The 17,270-nt window shown below is 50.6% G+C and overlaps 1 protein-coding gene and 1 long non-coding RNA gene across 4 annotated transcripts; one reads left to right on the plus strand and one right to left on the minus strand.

Annotated features, from left to right (window-relative positions):
- The first annotated feature begins 6,130 nt into the window (after nucleotides 1-6,130).
- Nucleotides 6,131-9,134, plus strand: LOC148838994 (uncharacterized). The gene is made up of 2 exons (XR_016094109.1): nucleotides 6,131-6,544; nucleotides 6,965-9,134. It is a non-coding gene; the product is annotated as an uncharacterized LOC148838994 (long non-coding RNA).
- A 2,012-nt stretch (nucleotides 9,135-11,146) lies between these two features.
- On the minus strand, nucleotides 11,147-15,770 carry opn1sw2 (opsin 1 (cone pigments), short-wave-sensitive 2). 3 transcript variants are annotated; one of them, XM_088932308.1, is made up of 6 exons: nucleotides 15,755-15,770; nucleotides 14,756-15,112; nucleotides 13,524-13,692; nucleotides 12,735-12,900; nucleotides 11,602-11,841; nucleotides 11,147-11,269 (listed from the first exon to the last, which is right to left on the minus strand). In XM_088932308.1, exons 1-6 carry the CDS (start codon nucleotides 15,768-15,770, stop codon nucleotides 11,147-11,149), a joined length of 1,071 nt encoding a protein of 356 aa, XP_088788434.1. The 3 variants fall into 3 exon arrangements, with proteins under 3 accessions (XP_088788434.1, XP_088788425.1, XP_088788415.1); XM_088932299.1 differs by having other exon boundaries at nucleotides 15,749-15,770; XM_088932289.1 differs by lacking the exon at nucleotides 15,755-15,770 and having other exon boundaries at nucleotides 14,756-15,264.
- Nucleotides 15,771-17,270: the final 1,500 nt, after the last annotated feature.

Below are 17,270 nucleotides of genomic sequence, written 5' to 3' on the forward strand. Positions count from 1 at the left end.
ACCTTATGCGCAACCAACGGTCTTCCACCCACTGGACACAGCTCTTTTATACCGGACTGGTCTCGGACGGATTACGGCCAACGTCATCCGAATTAGAGCCAAGGGTGGGAGGGGCGATGGTGTAAGGCAGGAACCAGTAGTGAAGTTTTTCGACTAACTGATCTTTTAATGAGGATCCTGGCATTAATGGGGGCCGAACTGAGCTGTGTCCATCACACACAATCACACAAAGGTAGGCTCACACACACAGGGCCCTGGCATGTATACAGTTTGAGGGTAATCTTCCTTAGATAAGAAGTGGGTCTTTTCTGGCCAGTTCAGGTGAAATCTCCGATCCTTCTCTTTGTTAATCTGATGTGCCCCGGGGGACTAATTAACCAGGAAGGCCAAAGTGTTAATTTTTTTTTTCCTAAATCACTCTCCTGCAAATTGGGTTGCCCTCCTTTTTAGTTTTCTTGTGCGGCCTTAGGTAAGTTGAGAGTTTGAAAAGCAGCTGCCAAAGCCATTACCAGTTCTCGTTAAAGCTTTGCTTGCGTCGGATATCATTTGTCTCTGTTACAGTGATGGGTAAGGTTTTAGTATCTTCCAAGAAACTAATCAATTCGGCTGCCCTCAAATAGCATGGTGGCCGCAACTTTAGAAGTTGTTGAAACCCCACACTGGTTCTCGAGCTGGGATGACGTCACCTTTGCCAATCTTTTAGGGTGTTTAAGGGTAAAAGTTGATTGCCTATCAGGCCTCATGAGAGTTTAAGGTCTGCGATCAACAGCGGCTGTTTTTATCAATGATCGTTTTTCCAAAAGTACCGTGAATGCAAAGGTCTAAAAGCATCAGTTGACCAGGAGATGCCTTTAGTATTAAAATAAATGTGAAATGGGTTTTATTTACTTCATTTATTTTACTGGTGGTTTTGGGACACGGAGGCGGAGTGAATAAAACAAATAACGGGAACATATACCTCAGTAAAGTGAAAGGTCATTGTTCTGTGCCCGCACTTTAAAACAACAACAACGCTCCCTGAGAAGAATCCTGAGCTGCATTTTCCTCGATGGCGTCCAGCACAAAAACCATAGTGTCCATGATGGAGAGTCGAAGGGGTCAGTGCTATATCTCCCATCTGTCTGTCACCCCTGCAGTGAAGCCTGAGAAATGAGACATACCATGGTAAAAGCATGTGAAACCTCTGCACTTAAGCCCTGGTTTTCTCAACTTTACCATCGTTTACCACGCTTTCACAAGTTTTACCACAGTGCTTCTGTGCACTGAACTAGGACAGCAGCAAGGTCATCACACCCTTTGTGACATGACCCTGGAACATATTTACCAGTGTATAATCCTGGTATTATCCTTCTCTAGCATAGTAATGCAAAAGCAAAAGCAGGATAAAATCTACGAAAGGCACTGTTTTAGTCCAGTACATTGGAGCAGAAGTCCAAGGGACTTGAGTGAATGTGTTCTTGTAAGAAAAATGTGCTTTGTGAAAAAGAAAGCATCACTCAGGAACTGTAGGGCTTCATGTCTAGGGGAAGGTGTACCTATCCCCGAATTAATAGTTGTTAACACTTTACCCCCTTTGCAAAAAAAGAAACCCTTTTATTTTCAGTTGAGCTAGTCACATTTGTTTAAATATTTAAATTGTGTTGGAATACGAACGGTGTGACTTGAACATAGCCATAGTTGTGTAAAGACAGAGTTTTCCCATGTTAAGAACATAAGAATGGTTGCAGATGAGAGGAGCCACTTGGCCCATCCAGCGCATTTGATAGTTAGTAGTTAATCAATCCAAGGATCTCATTCAGCCACTTCATGAAACAAACCATGGTTTCAGATTCAACAACGCAGCTGGGTAGCCTGTTCCACACTCCCACAACCTTTTGGGTAAAGAAGCAGCTGTCCTGCTCTCAGTTATAAGTGCACTTCCACATAATTTCCACCGGTGCCCTCTAGTCCATGGGCTGCCCCAGTTGAGCTCCCACTGGCCAGGCAAGGTCTTTTGCGAGTGGTGAAGAGAATTCAGATGACCGCTGGTACTGCTCGCCCACCTGTACAACATGAGAGTTTGTTCCCAAACTGTGTCTCCTACTGTTTCCAGCCCTCAGTGGCATCTCACTTGATTCTGATGGGCATCCCTACCCAACAGATGGTGGTTGAGTCAAGAGAATCGGATCAGTGGGGATCTGAAGAAGGAGAGAGGTGGAGAGCTTCCCCAATGTGCATGTCCCGTCCCCAAAATGGTACTAAAGTTAAAAAAATGAAGGCAACTGCACCAGGGTCTATAAACTGACCCGTCAATCTCGGAGAGGAGGCCTAAAAGGGAGCCCTATTTTTATAGATCTAGCTCTAAACGGGACCACATCCATTAAAAAGAGGAATGTTAATGTGATCTTATTTCAAAGACCACTGGAGCAGAGCGAGGTGTTCAGGACACGTTTACATCCATATTCGTCCTTCTCCTGTGCAAGCATGCTGCCTAATCCCTGCACAGGATGCTGGCGTTTCAGTCTGTGTCCTTCAAATCATCACTCTCATTAAGCCTTACCCTCACCTACTTGGCCTCACTGATCGGAAACTTCTGAAAAGTGGGTCTGACCGGCTTTCTGCCTTCGACCTGTACGTCCAGAAATAACCTTTGGCCCCCTTCCGGCCATAATACAGACCACGCTTGGCCTCAATGCGCAGAACTATTTTGTACTGAAGTGGTTCACTTGCGCTGTAAAAGACCAGTTAAGTTCCAGTTAACTCTTTGTGTGCTGGCCCTGGAGCATGGGGTCCGTCGTGGGTTGGACGGTGTTATTCTGAAATGAGCCGACTATGACATCATCGTCTTGGTGAAGTTCGCTTTGTGGAAGTATGAACAGCTACGCTTTGTGGTTACTCTGGTATTCCTGCTGTGTGCGTATAAACTCCTCGTATATATCCCAATCATACATTCTGACTTGTGTGTTTTTGTAAGAGGTGCTTCAAAAACAGCACTGGAGATGTAAGGGGTTCTTGTCTATCTGTGGGCACATGAGAGTGACCAAGCTCAGGAAGGTCAATTCTCTCTGCAAGATTCCCTACTGGGCTCATTGATGCCAATCTCTGGCACTGAATTCCAGAATTGTTTATACAGTATGTAGCTTTTCCCCTGGAGTTTTGTAAAGATGTACAGTGAGCCTCTTTTGAAACTATGGAGGCTGAAAATTAGCCTTCAGGTGCTTTTTGATTTCTATTATGCTCCCTACATAGAATGCAGCATTTTAATATTTGCTGTGAAACATCTATAGGTATTAATACCTCTTTTTCCTCTGTACACTACATGGCCTTTGAGAATGTCGTGATTTCCAGTCTTCAGTGGTAGTGGTGTCTGATGCCTTGCTGTGTATAGCTGTGATTTCCACCTGCTTTACTAACTCATAAAAATATGGCAAAAAGCGATAGAGTTACTATTGCCGTAGCTGATGGAGAACATTCTCTTTGGCCGGGCACCACTTCCTACAGCCAATGTACCTCCACGAACCGCCCGTGCATCGTTAGTTAAACCCCTCGAACCGCCCGACAGCTACGCCTCAAAGGCGCGTTTCTAAAGCGCCCTTTATTTCTGCAAAAACCCTGACCCAGGCTGCTAATCCGGGCGCTCGGGGTGTCACTGGAGGCGAGCGAGATCCCCGCCGGGCGCTGACCCTGATTGCAAGCGACAGTGCGGGCAGCAGAACCCACGCTAATCCCCCGCGGATTGGCGGTTCAGCTCAGGCAAAGCGGGGTTTAACCGCGAGCCCTCTTGGGAGCTGCCTGTAATCGCTCGCGCCCCAGGCCTCCAGTTTCCGCCTTCTTCCCCCCTCTCTTTCCCAGTCTGGACCACAAGGGCGCTATCGGGCGGATAGGGAACACAAACCGTCGGGCTCTGGCTGAACTGGAGGGAGGACTGCTTCGCTCAGACGGCTGTCTGCAGAGTAACATTTCCTTGTCCGGTCCTTGTTCTCATTTAAAATGCCTGTCTGTTTGTTTGTTTGTTTGTTTTTTAAATCTTGTACTTAACATCCAAAGCTTTTACAGATATATTTTTAGACGTAAATGCAGGGCTTGAGACTGAATTTGTACGCGGGCGGTTTGCACCATAATTCTGTTCAGAGAAGTGGGGGGGGGGAACTTTAAATGATAATTTTCAGCGAATCGCAATGTTAGCGATCGTGTTTGCAGTAGATCAGCACATTTGTTTCTCTCCTTTACCGTCAGTACAGTACAAACGGGATATGGAGATACCTTACTGAAATAATGTATAACTCAAATGAGTGAAAGAATTTACCCTGTTTGAGGTGACCGAAAATGATACGGCACGGGAGCAGATTTACCATAACTAGAAAAAGATCATATTTCTAAGGAATTCTTTTTTTCCGTCATTTTCGATGTTTTTATAAACAATTGTATAGGGGCAAATTTATTGTTGTTACTTGTCCTGGAAATGTCTCATTTCTGTTTGGACTATATAATATTCAATATATAATATATGATATCATTTAGATTTTTAAAATAATATAAAATTACAAAAGAATTATCAGGGTGCGTCACTTAATTGAAATGTGTTAAGACAACTGCTTAAAGTAGTTGAATCATGCCTGTTAATTAGCATCGTTTTTGGTTGAGAGTATTAATCGTATAATAAAGAACGGTTTCAGATCTCGCTGCCTAAAATCATTAGCCTTACAATCTACTTTGTTTGAAACTGATTTGTACCGGAAATTCTTTTTCTTTCAAATGTTAAACTCGTGGAATGAAGACGGTGAGTGTAAAACTGAATACATGCAGTTCAAACCCTCCCCCCAGCAGTATCCGTTTGAGACCGTTAAGATAGGTCTGCATTGAGATGCTTTAGGCGTGCATTACACGTTTGTTTGTTGTTGTTGTTGTTGTTGTTTTCAAATTTCGCGTTTGATGGGGTAAGAATGTAATGGAACAGCCACACCCGGGCTCTGTCTGTGGAGCAGGCTGGTAGACGCGCGTGGCTTGGAGCAGCCTCTGGGCCGAGGTCCTGCTGCGGAGAACCGATTCACTTTGACGGAAACCAAGCACAGCACCCCAAGACGAGCCCCACAGCCCAGCCCGTGGCGCTGGTCCGTCCGTAAACGGAACGACTGATCGAAATAATATTCATGTGGGGAAAATAGTTTTTCTTTTAAATACAGACAACGAAAGCGTTACAACTGTTTTCTCTTCACCTGTCTTTACAACATATATAGCGTAGTCGTATTTATATCTCAGCTACAGCCAGCTGCTACCATACTGCGGATGATCTAAAATGATGAATACAGTACTATTTGACTGATCGGACGTCCTCGGAACTGGCTGCCTGTGTGTATTTTCTGTTGAGATTAGCCTAACTGACGTTACGGGCAGGTGATTCAATCCGTTAATTTAGCCTGAGAATAAATCTTTTTCCTTCTGCTTTTTTATTTGTTTTGTTTTTTTCGCCCGGACAGGGGGAGATGATAGCCGGGCGGGTCGCCTGGACCCCCGCACCGCCACAACTCCGTCACCCGCTCCCCGGCCTGCGCGCTTCTGCTGTCTTTCGGGGTCACGTCCGGAATTCCGCTAGTTCTGAACTATTCGGGGTTGGAAAAAAAGTTCACTACTAGCAGAACTCGGACTTGCACCCGGCTCTCCACGAGACGACCCGCCGGGCCGCGCGCGCGGCGGAAGAGCGCCAGGCCACGCGGCGCGGCGCGGGGCGGGGGGAGGCTGTGGCGCGCGACCCGCCGCTCGGCCGTGTTTTGTCCGGAAGGAGTGATGCGCGGGGGGTCGCTGTGCAGCTGACAAGCCCGGTTTTAATGTGTCTTGTTTTTTTTTGCTTGGGTGCTTGTTAGTTTGACACGCGATAACGGGAATGTTATATTTGTTCCAGCCAAAAAAATACTCATAATTCTAATCCCACGAATGCTTTTTGAAAGTGACTATCGATACAGCTCGATTTGATCACAGTAGCCAATACTGACGCTGATTGGTAGCTTGAAGGCAGTTTAGGGTTTTGGCGTTATGATGCCTATGCTGTTGAAAGGACTGGAACTTGTATTGATTAGTCTCGGTGCCCGCACGAGCGAATTGAGATCTGACCGATGCGGCGGTCAGTGAGTCCAACTGTCCACCCGGAAACTGCAGCGGAAGCGGGCCCAGAAAGTAGGGGGCTGCGTGCAGACAGAAACGGGGACAGTCAAAATCTGTTTAATATCGGCCTAACGTCTCTTGGCCCTGAGCGCCTCGTTTCCGGTCCTGCAGCAAGTCTGTTCGAAAATGAACAGATACTCTCGTGCCCATCCTGCGGGACGCACGCGGAGCGAGACAGGCGATGTGACGCAGTGTGACGCAGGGCTGTTTCTGTGACGCATGAACCTGCGAGTGCTCCGTCCTCTGCGCGCTGGGCCTGCGGGGCTCGGCTCGGCTCGGCTCGGCTGTGCAGGAGAGGAACTGGCCCGTCTGGGGTGCTGATCTTATCCCCTTTTCCTCCTCAGCGGATTCTGTCCGTCCTTGTCTTGTCAATGAGGGTCTCCGGAGGGGAACACGTGGGAACAAGGTAGGAAACCGGGGTCTCGTGTGTGTGTGGTCGGGCTAATAAAGACACTCCAAGAAGTAACAGTGACCCCCACAAAGTAATATACTGTTACTGCGAGCACTGCTGCTGACATCACTACTATTAATAATTTTAGAACAGCTGCTGCTATTGTTAGTAACCACCACTGCCTCTGCTACTGTTAGTAATTCTACCAATTGTAAGTAGTGCTGTTGCCACTGCTGCTTCTGCTGTTAGTATTTTCCTTACCGCTGCTCTTTCTAGTAAACGTACGACTGCATCACTGTCTCTACTAGTGCACCTCCTGCTACAGCCTCCACCTGAACCGCTGACGCTATTTCTGTTGCTACAATTCCCTGTCGTATGCCGCTGGTGAGCTTTCATTACACTGAAGTGTAATCCTGTCTGTCTCGCTTGCTGCAGATTTTTCTAAATGCCTCGTAGAGACACTGAGCTGAGGCACGACTGGAGTCTGGTAGCCCCGCCGTGGCTGTCAGCATCAGAGATCCGGATGTGTTTCTGAAGACGGGCTCGTTTCTCGAGATCTGCAGAGAGCACAAGGCGTCGGCAGACGGCAGACAGCAGACAGCGCACCACAGCTGCCCTGCGACAGATCTTAAACATCTGCTCGCTGGGTGTGAGATGAGGGGTTCGTTTTTACACTGTGGCTGCAATGTCTTCTGACATTTGCAGGTTGCTCCCAGTGCCACCCCTCGACACTCTGACCCCTGACCTCTGTGAGGACAGCACCCTTCCTCGCTGTGTGTTGTATGACAGGAGATTGAGCCCCGAGTTCTGGCTGCCCTGCGCCCCCTCTGAGCTCCCAGCACCTGGGGTGATGCTTCAGCTCCTGCGCCCCGGTCTCCTGTGAGTCTGGCAACAGAGAGTGTGGAGGAACGCAAGTCTAGTGAGGGAGAACCGCCGAGATGGGCGGTGTGCTGCTAGGGGTGATGTCATTCTTCGCATCTTTCATTGAAGCGGAGCTGCAGACCATCAGGGCAGTGTGGTGGCGCAGCGGTTAGCGCTGCTGCTTCACAAGTGGGGCCTGGGGTCGATTCCAGACCCGGGGTGCTGTCTGGGTGGAGTTTGCATGTTCTCCCCGTGTTTGAATAAGGTTTCCTCCTGCAGTCCAAAGACGGGCTGATGGGTTAATTGGCTTCTGGGGAAACGGGCCCTGTGGTGTGAGTGTGTCTGTGAGTGTACCCCACCTGGCTCCTGTTGCTCGCTGCTCCGGCTCCCCCGCAGCCCTGTACTGGATTGAAGCGGTTGGGAGATGGGTGGGTCGATGGATGTAGAACAGTACCCGGGCTTTGGAAAAAACGGAAGGTCGTGCACATGAGCAGAAACACCTCTGAGAGTCTCCCCTCTCCCTCCCTGTGACCTGCCAGGCTGGGGTTGTGATCCGGACACGCACTGGGTCGTTCGTCTTCCTGCCCGCACTGCTGCAGGGTGCACGGGGAGCCCCGCCCTGCACCCCGTTCTCAACGCCGCGGCGCCACATCCAGCCACGTCATCCTTCCAGCCTGCTGCACTCCCCACCCCTCCCCAAAAACACACGCTGGCCCTCCTCCCTCCGTGTACCCCACAGGTCGGCAGCTGGCCGGACCGCGGCCTGGCATGGAGACTGGCATGGGGCCTCCTTCAGGTTGCCAGTCCGGCCCGTCGGCACCTTTGCCCAGAACCTCGGGGCCTGAGCCCCAGCCCACACCTGGCTAAAGGAGCCGACCTGGGCTGCTGACCTCTGACCTCTGACCTCTGACCTCTGATGTGGGGAGCCGGTGACTGCCTGCTGTGGCCAGGGGTGGGGAGGGAGGGACAGGAAGGTGTTCATTGATGCTTCACGGTTTGGGGTTTGCTGGTTTCTGGTTCAAAGCGTCTTGCTCTGTTGTCTGGGAGCAGCTGTTGTTCTGTTGTTCAGTTAAACTGAATAGAAGCAAATTCTTTAAGCCCAGCCCAACACACAGCTGGTATCCACGAGCGGATCAATAAACAGCCAGGGCTGAACTGGGAGAATTACAGGGGAATGCACAGCTGCCTGTCTTCTTGCTTCAGGCATCCTTACCTACTAATTGTGTCACTACCTGCTCATTCAGATTAAAGCCCAACTTTGCTCAGACCATTTATTTTCTCATGCTAGAAATGCACAATGTGCTTTTTTTTTTAGAATTTCCTGGTGCTAAAACTAGACAAGTTATGCTGCTTCATCTTTTGCAGGGCAGTTTTGCTTACAGTGTTTTTTTTTAATCTGAGCCCCTGAGGCATGCTGGGAAGACAGGTCCACGCGTTTCTGTTCGGCCCAGGACAGCCAAACTCTCGCCATGCAGCAATCCACAACAGCGTTGAAAAGAAGTGCTTCCAGAGGAATTGTAACTTTCCCCCATGTGTCTGTGTGTCTTCCTGTGCATTTGGTGGATTGAAACTATGACTTTTTCTGCAGCCATGTGTGATGTTTCTAATTTAACATCAAAAACAAGGGCCAACAAAAATATTATTTCCATTGCATCCCAGAAATCTGATGATGACATACTATCGTTGTTCGAAATTGCTGAAACGTGTGAAAAACAATCATTGAAATAAATAAAATATTAAAATCTCAGAACTCCCTAAGAACTCGGGGTCGTTCTTCCCTGTGAGATACCCACACAATGAAGGTGGTCAAAATCCTGACGGACAACAAACATCAAGCCATTAAACATGAAACTGAAATTAAACAGGAACTGGAATGAAAAACTGAAGACACTGGGCTGATGGAGACCCAGACAGGGGCATCCTGGACCGCCCCCCGAAACAGCTTGTGGGGTTCTTCTGTCAGGCGGGGGTCAAGGACTCCCAAGAAAACCAGACCAGGCTGCAGTTCATTTTTTTGTTCTTTTTTAAAGATGCACCTTTCATTACAGATCTCTTTACTGCAGTAAACACCTGTCACAGCTACTACAATTATAGCAACGGTGTTTTCATTAGCACAGTAGCCATACATTCGTAAAAGCAAAGTGAGAAGAAATTTTTTGGGATTTTTTTTCTCTCTTTCCTTTCACATTATTTACAATATACAGGAGCGGTTCGTCCGAAAACAGAACCCGGTTCCGAATGAGCGGAGAACCAGGAATAAAATCTGGTGCTTCGGTTCTCTCTAGCGAAGTAGCAACAGAATTGCCCAGGCCAGCTGACCACCTGAGGCTCCCTCCCTCCCATAATAGAATGATCTAGATCCGGGATGGCCAGCCCTGGCCCTACAGAGCCACCGTCCAGCCGGACGCACAGGTCTCCTTCACATCCTCAGTTTGTACAGACTTGGAACAATTTTGTTTTGACCACTGAAGCAGGAGATTTGGTCAGTTAAGCTGTTTAGAGACCATCTGAATCGAAAGTGACGACATCCTGTTGTTCTTAATAATAATAATAATAATAATTGCTTGCATTTATATAGCCCTTTTCTGGACAATCCACTCAAAGCGCTGTACAGGTAATGGGGATCCCCTCCACCACCATCAATGTGCAGCCCCACCTGGATGATGGATGATTAAGCACCACAGATTACTTTCGACGGACTGACTTAATTGAACTAACTAGCTGATTAAAATCGATCAAAACCCACACGTTCCAAGTGTTGCAAACCAATGATTTTAGGGGTGACCCATAAGGCCGGCTGGACTGTGGCTCTCCAGGACCAGGGCTGGCCAACCTCTGGATCAGACAGATCGTTTAGGAAGACAAACGTGGGCAGCATGGAGGTGGAGTGGTTAGCTTTGCTGCCTAGCAGCGCTAGGGTCCTGCTTTCAGTTCCTGGGGTGCTGTCTGTGTGGAGTCTGTATGCTCTCCCTGTGTTTGCGTGGGTGTCCTCCAGGTGCCCTGGTTTCCTCCCGCAGTCCAAAGACATGCTGGTGGATTAACTGGCTACTGGGAAAACTGGCCCTGGTGTGAGTGTGTGTCTGTGTGTGTCCTGCGATGGACTGGCGTCCCGTCCAGGGTGTACCCTGCCTTGCACCCATGGCTTGCTGGGACAGGCTCTAAGCCTTTACTGCTTTACTGTGAGGCAAGAAAAATGACAACCACAACAAATCATGTAACTGATGCTTCTGCCTAAATGAGCTTATCGACAAAGAGACCCTCACCCATCTAGAAATTCTTAAGTCTTTTATTCCTATGTAACGATAAAATAAAGAAATCAATAAAGTGTGTGTGATTACTTATTGGATGGATATGGATCCAATACTACTTACTGGACGAGGATTTCGAAGGACCGACATCACTGTGAGTAATGAGGGGCCGTGTGAGATGGCTATTGCTCTATCTGTGAAAGGATCAACAGCGCCGCCCCTGTGGCTGACCTGAGAGGTGCGGCCTCTGTCAGGGGTCGCATACAGAGGGGCTTGATTCAGAGGGTTAAGGGGCATTGTAGCACCGTTCGCCCCCCCTTTACAAAACGCTGTACGTGTGCCTCTCCCGTTTTTTCAGGCACGAGCGGAGGAAGATGCTTTCTGCGTGCGGCCCAGGGTGCGAGACGGAGAGGGGGAGAGAGGGATGCGGTGGGCGGTGAGCTGGCCGGGCTGTGGGTTGCGTAGTGTGGCACCAGTCCCAGGAGAAAGAGATCGGGGCCCCCCCCCCTTACGCGGGGGCCACCTGACTGCTGGAGACGGAGGAGACCTGGGTGACTTGAGAAGAGGAGTCCTCTTCCTCCCCGAACGGGCTCTTCCCGCAGAAAACCATCTTCAACATGCAGGCGCGGAACTGCGGGGCAGGGAGAGAGACAAGGGTACCGTTTCTAACGGGCCTCGCGGGCCGCGGGGCCCGCCAGGGTGTTGTCTAGTCCGACCCGCCGGGGCTCGCTGGGTCTGCTCTCCTGTCTGCGCCCTGTGCATCTCTGGGGGTACTGGGAGGCGCCCGAGAAAGGACGGAGCAAATCCCAGCCTGGGACAAACCGGACCCCCGAACACGGGCTTTCCTTCTTCGCTCCAGGCCTGCCTCTTCCTGCTGTCCCGCTGTCTTCCTCACTCCCCCCGCTCCTCCACCTCTTCTCCCGCCTCGCCCTCCCCCCTCCGCCCTGCCCCTAGCCCCCTCACCTGCTTGTTCATGTAGACGTAGATGATGGGGTTGTAGACGGTGGAGGCCTTGCAGAAGACGCTGGGGATGGTGGCCATGCGCAGGTCGAAGCTCTCCCCGCGGTGCGTGATGACCCACAGCGCGAAGCTGGTGTAGGGCAGCCAGCACACCAGGAAGCCCATCACCATCACCACCACCATCTTGGTCACCTCCCTCTCGGCCTTCTGGGTCGTGGCAGACTGCTCCTGAGCCTTGGCCACCTAAGAGACATGGAGAGAGGGGGGCCGATACTCACTCACACACAACACACTGCACTGAGACTGAGAGAGGGGGGCCGATACTCACACACAACACACTGCACTGAGACTGAGAGAGGAGGGCCGATACTCACTCACACACAACACACTGCACTGAGACTGAGAGAGAGGGGCCGATACTCACTCACACACAACACACTGCACTGAGACTGAGAGAGAGGGGCCGATACTCACTCACACACAACACACTGCACTGAGACTGAGAGAGGGGGGCCGATACACACTCACACACCACACACTGCACTGAGACTGAGAGAGAGGGGCCGATACTCACTCACATACAACACACTGCACTGAGACTGAGAGAGGGGGGCCGATACTCACTCACACACCACACACTGCACTGAGACTGAGAGAGGGGGGCCGATACTCACTCACACACCACACACTGCACTGAGACTGAGAGAGGGGGGCCGATACTCACTCACACACCACACTCTGCATCTGCAACATCTGAGCAAAGAGCTCAAATGAAGCCCACTATGCGGTCCATTGAGGTTTGAACTATTTAACTGAGACCTCAGGTAGAACAGAGACCAGCAGGACAGGAGGAACAGCCGACACCCCACAAGAGGAGGAGAATAGAGGAAGCCCTTCCCAGAACCCCGCAAGGAGAGGAGAGAAAGCCCTTCCCAGAACCCCGCAAGGAGAGGAGACCCTGTCCAAAACCCCGCAAGGAGAGGAGACCCTGTCCAAAACCCCGCAAGGAGAGGAGAGAAAGCCTGAAGGCCCTGACAAAACCCAGCAAGAGCAGGAGAGGAGACCCTGCCTGAAAGCTCGCATGGGGAGGAGAGCAAAGGAGCGCCTTGGGTGCCGAGGGCCCGGCCCAGCCTCACCGATCGCAGTGTCATGAGCAGGCGGATGTAGCAGGTGACGATGGTGAAGAAGGGGAACCCAAAGCAGAACACGAAGAGGAACATGACGTAGGACTCGTTGTTAAACTTGTTGTCAGTGGTGTACCAGTCGGGCCCGCACGAGCACTGCAGCCCCTCGGGAATATACCTGGGAGGAGCAATGGGAAAGAGCTGCTGAGGACCGGGAAGTGGATCGTTCCAGTGCGCCGCAGTCTGGGACATTTCAGTCCTGCATTGAGCCAGTGCCTGGCGATGGAAAGTCCAGTGTTTACCCAGTGTTAAGCTAACTGACATTATTACATACACTGCACTACTGCTGCTGCTTCATCAGTATAAGAGCTAGTATTGCTCACATTAAAACCTGGATGGAAATGCGAACAGTTTCCCTGTAATACAAATGCAAGCCAGGCAGAGCAAGGTATAAAAAGTAAGGCACTGCTCTAATGTACATCCCAATACACAGCAGGCTGGGAAAGACTGGTATATTATGAATTTTGAGCTTGTAGACAGTACACAGCCTCAGACACGCCTATGTCTAAGTGTCTTTGCACTGCGGTCCTAAGCTTCACGCAAACCCAATCCAAGCAGGGGTGCTCAGACAACAGAGCAGTACAAGGCCGCTCACGAAGCGCAGTGCGTGCAGAAGAGTGCAGGACTGCGCCGACAGTAGAGCTACATTTATGCTCAGACTACAGAACAGGACAAAACAGCTCAGGCAGTGCAATGCGCACAGAGGGGTGCAGGACTGCGCAGGCATCTGGCGGCACTGACCGGCTCCAGCCGAAGAGTGGCGGGGCAGAGGCCACCAGAGCGAAGACCCATGTGACCACACAGCCTACGATGGCATGGGAGCTCCTGAAGCTGAGGTTGCTGATGGGCTTGCAGATGACCAGGTACCGCTCAAACGCCACCACGGCCAGGGACCAGAGGCTGACCATGCCTGCAGACGGAGACAGGTGGAGAGAACCAGGATATTCTGAGCATTGTGTCTGCAGGGAGTCATTCCCATCAGACGCTCCACCAGGATGGGGTAGAACGTGGGACTGGCCGATTTATGATAGAATAATAGAATTCTAATTCTGATTTTCTACAGGCAGCACGTAACTTCAGACAGACAGCAGGCGGATACAGCAACACAGCAGGCAGATACAGGCAGACAGCGGGCAGATACAGGCAGATACAGGCAGACAGCAGGCAGATACAGGCAGACAGCTGGCTGATACAGGCAGATACAGGCAGACAGCAGGCAGATACAGGCAGACAGCTGGCTGATACAGGCAGATACAGGCAGACAGCAGGCAGATACAGGCAGACAGCGGGCAGAGCGGGCAGATACAGGCAGACAGCAGGCAGATACAGGCAGACAGCGGGCAGAGCGGGCAGATACAGGCAGACAGCGGGCAGACAGCAGGCAGATACAGACACACAGCAGGCAGATACAGACAGATACAGACAAACAGCAGGCAGATACAGACAGACAGCAGGCAGATACAGACACAACAGGCAGATACAGGCAGACAGCAGGCAGATACAGACACAGCACGCAGATACAGGCAGACAGCAGGCAGATACAGACACACAGCAGGCAGATACAGGCAGACAGCAGGCAGATACAGACAGACAGCAGGCAGATACAGACACAACAGGCAGATACAGACAGACAGCAGGCAGATACAGACACAACAGGCAGATACAGGCAGACAGCAGGCAGATACAGACACAGCACGCAGATACAGGCAGACAGCAGGCAGATACAGACACACAGCAGGCAGATACAGGCAGACAGCAGGCAGATACAGACAGACAGCAGGCAGATACAGACACAACAGGCAGATACAGGCAGACAGCAGGCAGATACAGACACAACAGGCAGATACAGGCAGACAGCAGGCAGATACAGACACAGCACGCAGATACAGGCAGACAGCAGGCAGATACAGACACACAGCAGGCAGATACAGGCAGGCCGCTTCAGTCCAGCGGACACACAGGCAGACCCCCACCTCCCAGCGTCGCTGTGAAGCCCTCGACCTTGCAGGCGGTGGGGCCCATCCTGAAGTACATGTTGTAGAAGCTGTAGAAGGCGGTGAAGGAGCCCAGGGAGCACACGAGCAGGTTCGCCACGGCCAGGTTCACGAGGATGTAGTTGAGGTGCGAGCGCAGCTTCTTGTACTTGAAGGTGCAGATGATGGTGAGCAGGTTGATGGGGACGCCGGCGATGGTGAGGAAGAACATGAAGGCGGCCATGCTCATGAACATGGTCGTGCTGCCCAGGTGCGTCTGCGGCACCAGGAAGGGAGACAGAGCCGTGATGTTGTTGGTGTTGAGCGTGATGGGGATATAAAAGTCGTCCGGGAGCTCTTGCTGGTGGGAATCGGGCCGAAGTTTATGCATTTTGTCGCTTTATAGAAAATCGCCGACGTGCGTGCAAGAAAAAACGGTCCCTACTTGGGTTAAAATCTTTCTCGCTCCTTTGTTTTTTTTTTTAAAATATATATTTTTTTTCTTTTACAGTTGCACTGCAGGAAAGTAGATGGAAACGTACATATACACAGATTTCTGGATTTGGATCTGGTCTGCAATAACGTCGGCGCGCGCGCGCGCGTTGGTTTCCCTCCTGTTTGGCTCGCGCAGGCGGTTCCGCGTCCCCCTTTTATAGGGACCCCCCAGAAAGCATGCGACTCGATCAACCCCCCCCCCCCCCCAGCACCTGAAGGATTTGGAAGGTTTTTTTCCTCCACCTTCTCCCTTAATCCAATTTTTGCCACCCGAAAACCCCCGTTAATCAGGATTATCCCCCTCGCAAAGCAGCGGAATTTGTCGTTAGAGCCGCCCGGTAATCCGCCCCGCGAGGCCTCTGGAGCGGCTCATCGCGCGCGCTCGGCCCCGCTCTAATCCGCTCCGGGGCGGGTGTCGCCTGCTCGCGCCCCCCCCCCCGCCCCGCCGGAGCGACGCCTCGCGGGCTGGAGCCTCCGCCGTCCGCCGGCCCTCTCGGCTCAGACCAGTGTTCCCTCTCATTCTTAGTGCCTTTGTGCGCAAAAAATTTCAAGTTGTGCAAATTTCCCCCCCAGTGACAAACACTGGCGCGCACTACATTGAGTGTTTGTAAAATTTTAAACCTGAAATTATTTTTGTTGTTGTTGTTGTTGTTAATGTACTCATTCTCATACATGCATAGAGATCCTAAAGACCGGGACAGCGATTCCACGAGCCCAGTCGTGGGGACCGAGTGTGGAGCGAGCGTGAGCAGGGAGCGACGAGACCGCGAGAGCACAGATACCGGTGATCGAGCAGCGACAAGCACGCACACAGCCCGGTCTCTCGCAGCCAGTCTCATGTGGTCAGTTTAGCACTTTTCAACTGACGACCGTGTTTGTTTTATTATCATCATATTTTGGGGGGAATTTAATTTTTGGTGCGCAGTTCAATTTCCTATGTGCGCTGATTTCAGAACCTGTGTGAGTTTAGAGCGGACGTTGACCCAGACGCGCCGTCTGTCCCCGCCTGAGTCCTGCTGTTGGCCTCTGCGGGCTGGGTCTATCCAGTAAAAGCCCTGAGCTCTGGAGTCCCGGGAGGGAGAACTGCCTACAGTAAATTCGTGGCTCTGTAGGGGGTCACTTCATTTAAGATTTGTGAAATTAGAGCACCTGAATTTAGAAGAAGAGAAAAACTGTGCGCTGCTGTCGCGCACAAAAGAACTGTAACTCTGGAAGACACTGAGCGTGTGACTATGCAGAGTCTCTGGTGAGTTTCCTGCCCTTGTCCAAACCTCTCCGCTCCTTCACATGGCTCAGTCCAGCGCTGATTTCTGATGTGTCTGTGTCACTGTTAGCTGGGTCTGGACGAAGTCCCCATTCACAAGAAGCAGGAAAACACAGATCTTTTCCTCATTGTTACAGAACAATTGATTTTTAAGAACTGGACTTAGTGCAATCACTATTAGTAGTTACTATTAGAGCTGTTACTATCAGTGCATTCATTATTAGTGCAATCACTATTAGTGTAGTTACTAATAGTGCACTGATTATTAGTACAATTACTATTACCTGTAGTGCATTATTTTTTAATGCAATCACTATTAGTGCAGTAATTACTAGTGCAATTACTATTAGTACAGTCACAGTACAGCCGCTATTAGCATAGTCATTATGAGGTCAGTCACTATTAGTGTGTCTCTTTAGAGTTTTGCACTCCTGTGTGAAATTTGCTTCCTCTTTTCCCCATCGTAATCGAGGACCACAGCCAGTGCAGGGTGTGGTAATGGAGACATTTGTACAGTTGACTATGTCCTGTGTATGTGTGCTGATTCCTCTGTAGGTTTTATTGTTTCCTGTGTGTGGGTTGTGTGTTGATTCCTGCTATGTAGGGTGTGTACATGGTTTATTAACTCCTAACTCCTAACAGTACCCATTTTAGTAAACTAAAACGAGGAAAGGAAAAGACACAGGAGCATTTTTGTGCAGCTGGAACCCCTTTCCCATTGGTTAGCATTGCTGCCTTGCAGTGTTTCTTGGGGGC

This window comes from Atractosteus spatula, chromosome 2 (genome assembly GCF_055471065.1).
Source record: "Atractosteus spatula isolate fAtrSpa1 chromosome 2, fAtrSpa1.hap1, whole genome shotgun sequence".
Lineage (NCBI taxonomy): Eukaryota > Metazoa > Chordata > Actinopteri > Semionotiformes > Lepisosteidae > Atractosteus > Atractosteus spatula.

Coding starts and splice junctions, on each gene's coding strand:
- opn1sw2 (XM_088932289.1), bottom strand. CDS start 15,146: ATGCATAAACTTCGGCCCGATTCCCACCAGCAAGAGCTCCCGGACGAC. Junction 12,901..13,523: donor CCACTCTTCGGCTGGAGCCG/GTCAGTGCCGCC, acceptor TGCTCCTCCCAG/GTATATTCCCGAGGGGCTGC. Junction 11,842..12,734: donor TGCTCATGACACTGCGATCG/GTGAGGCTGGGC, acceptor CATGTCTCTTAG/GTGGCCAAGGCTCAGGAGCA.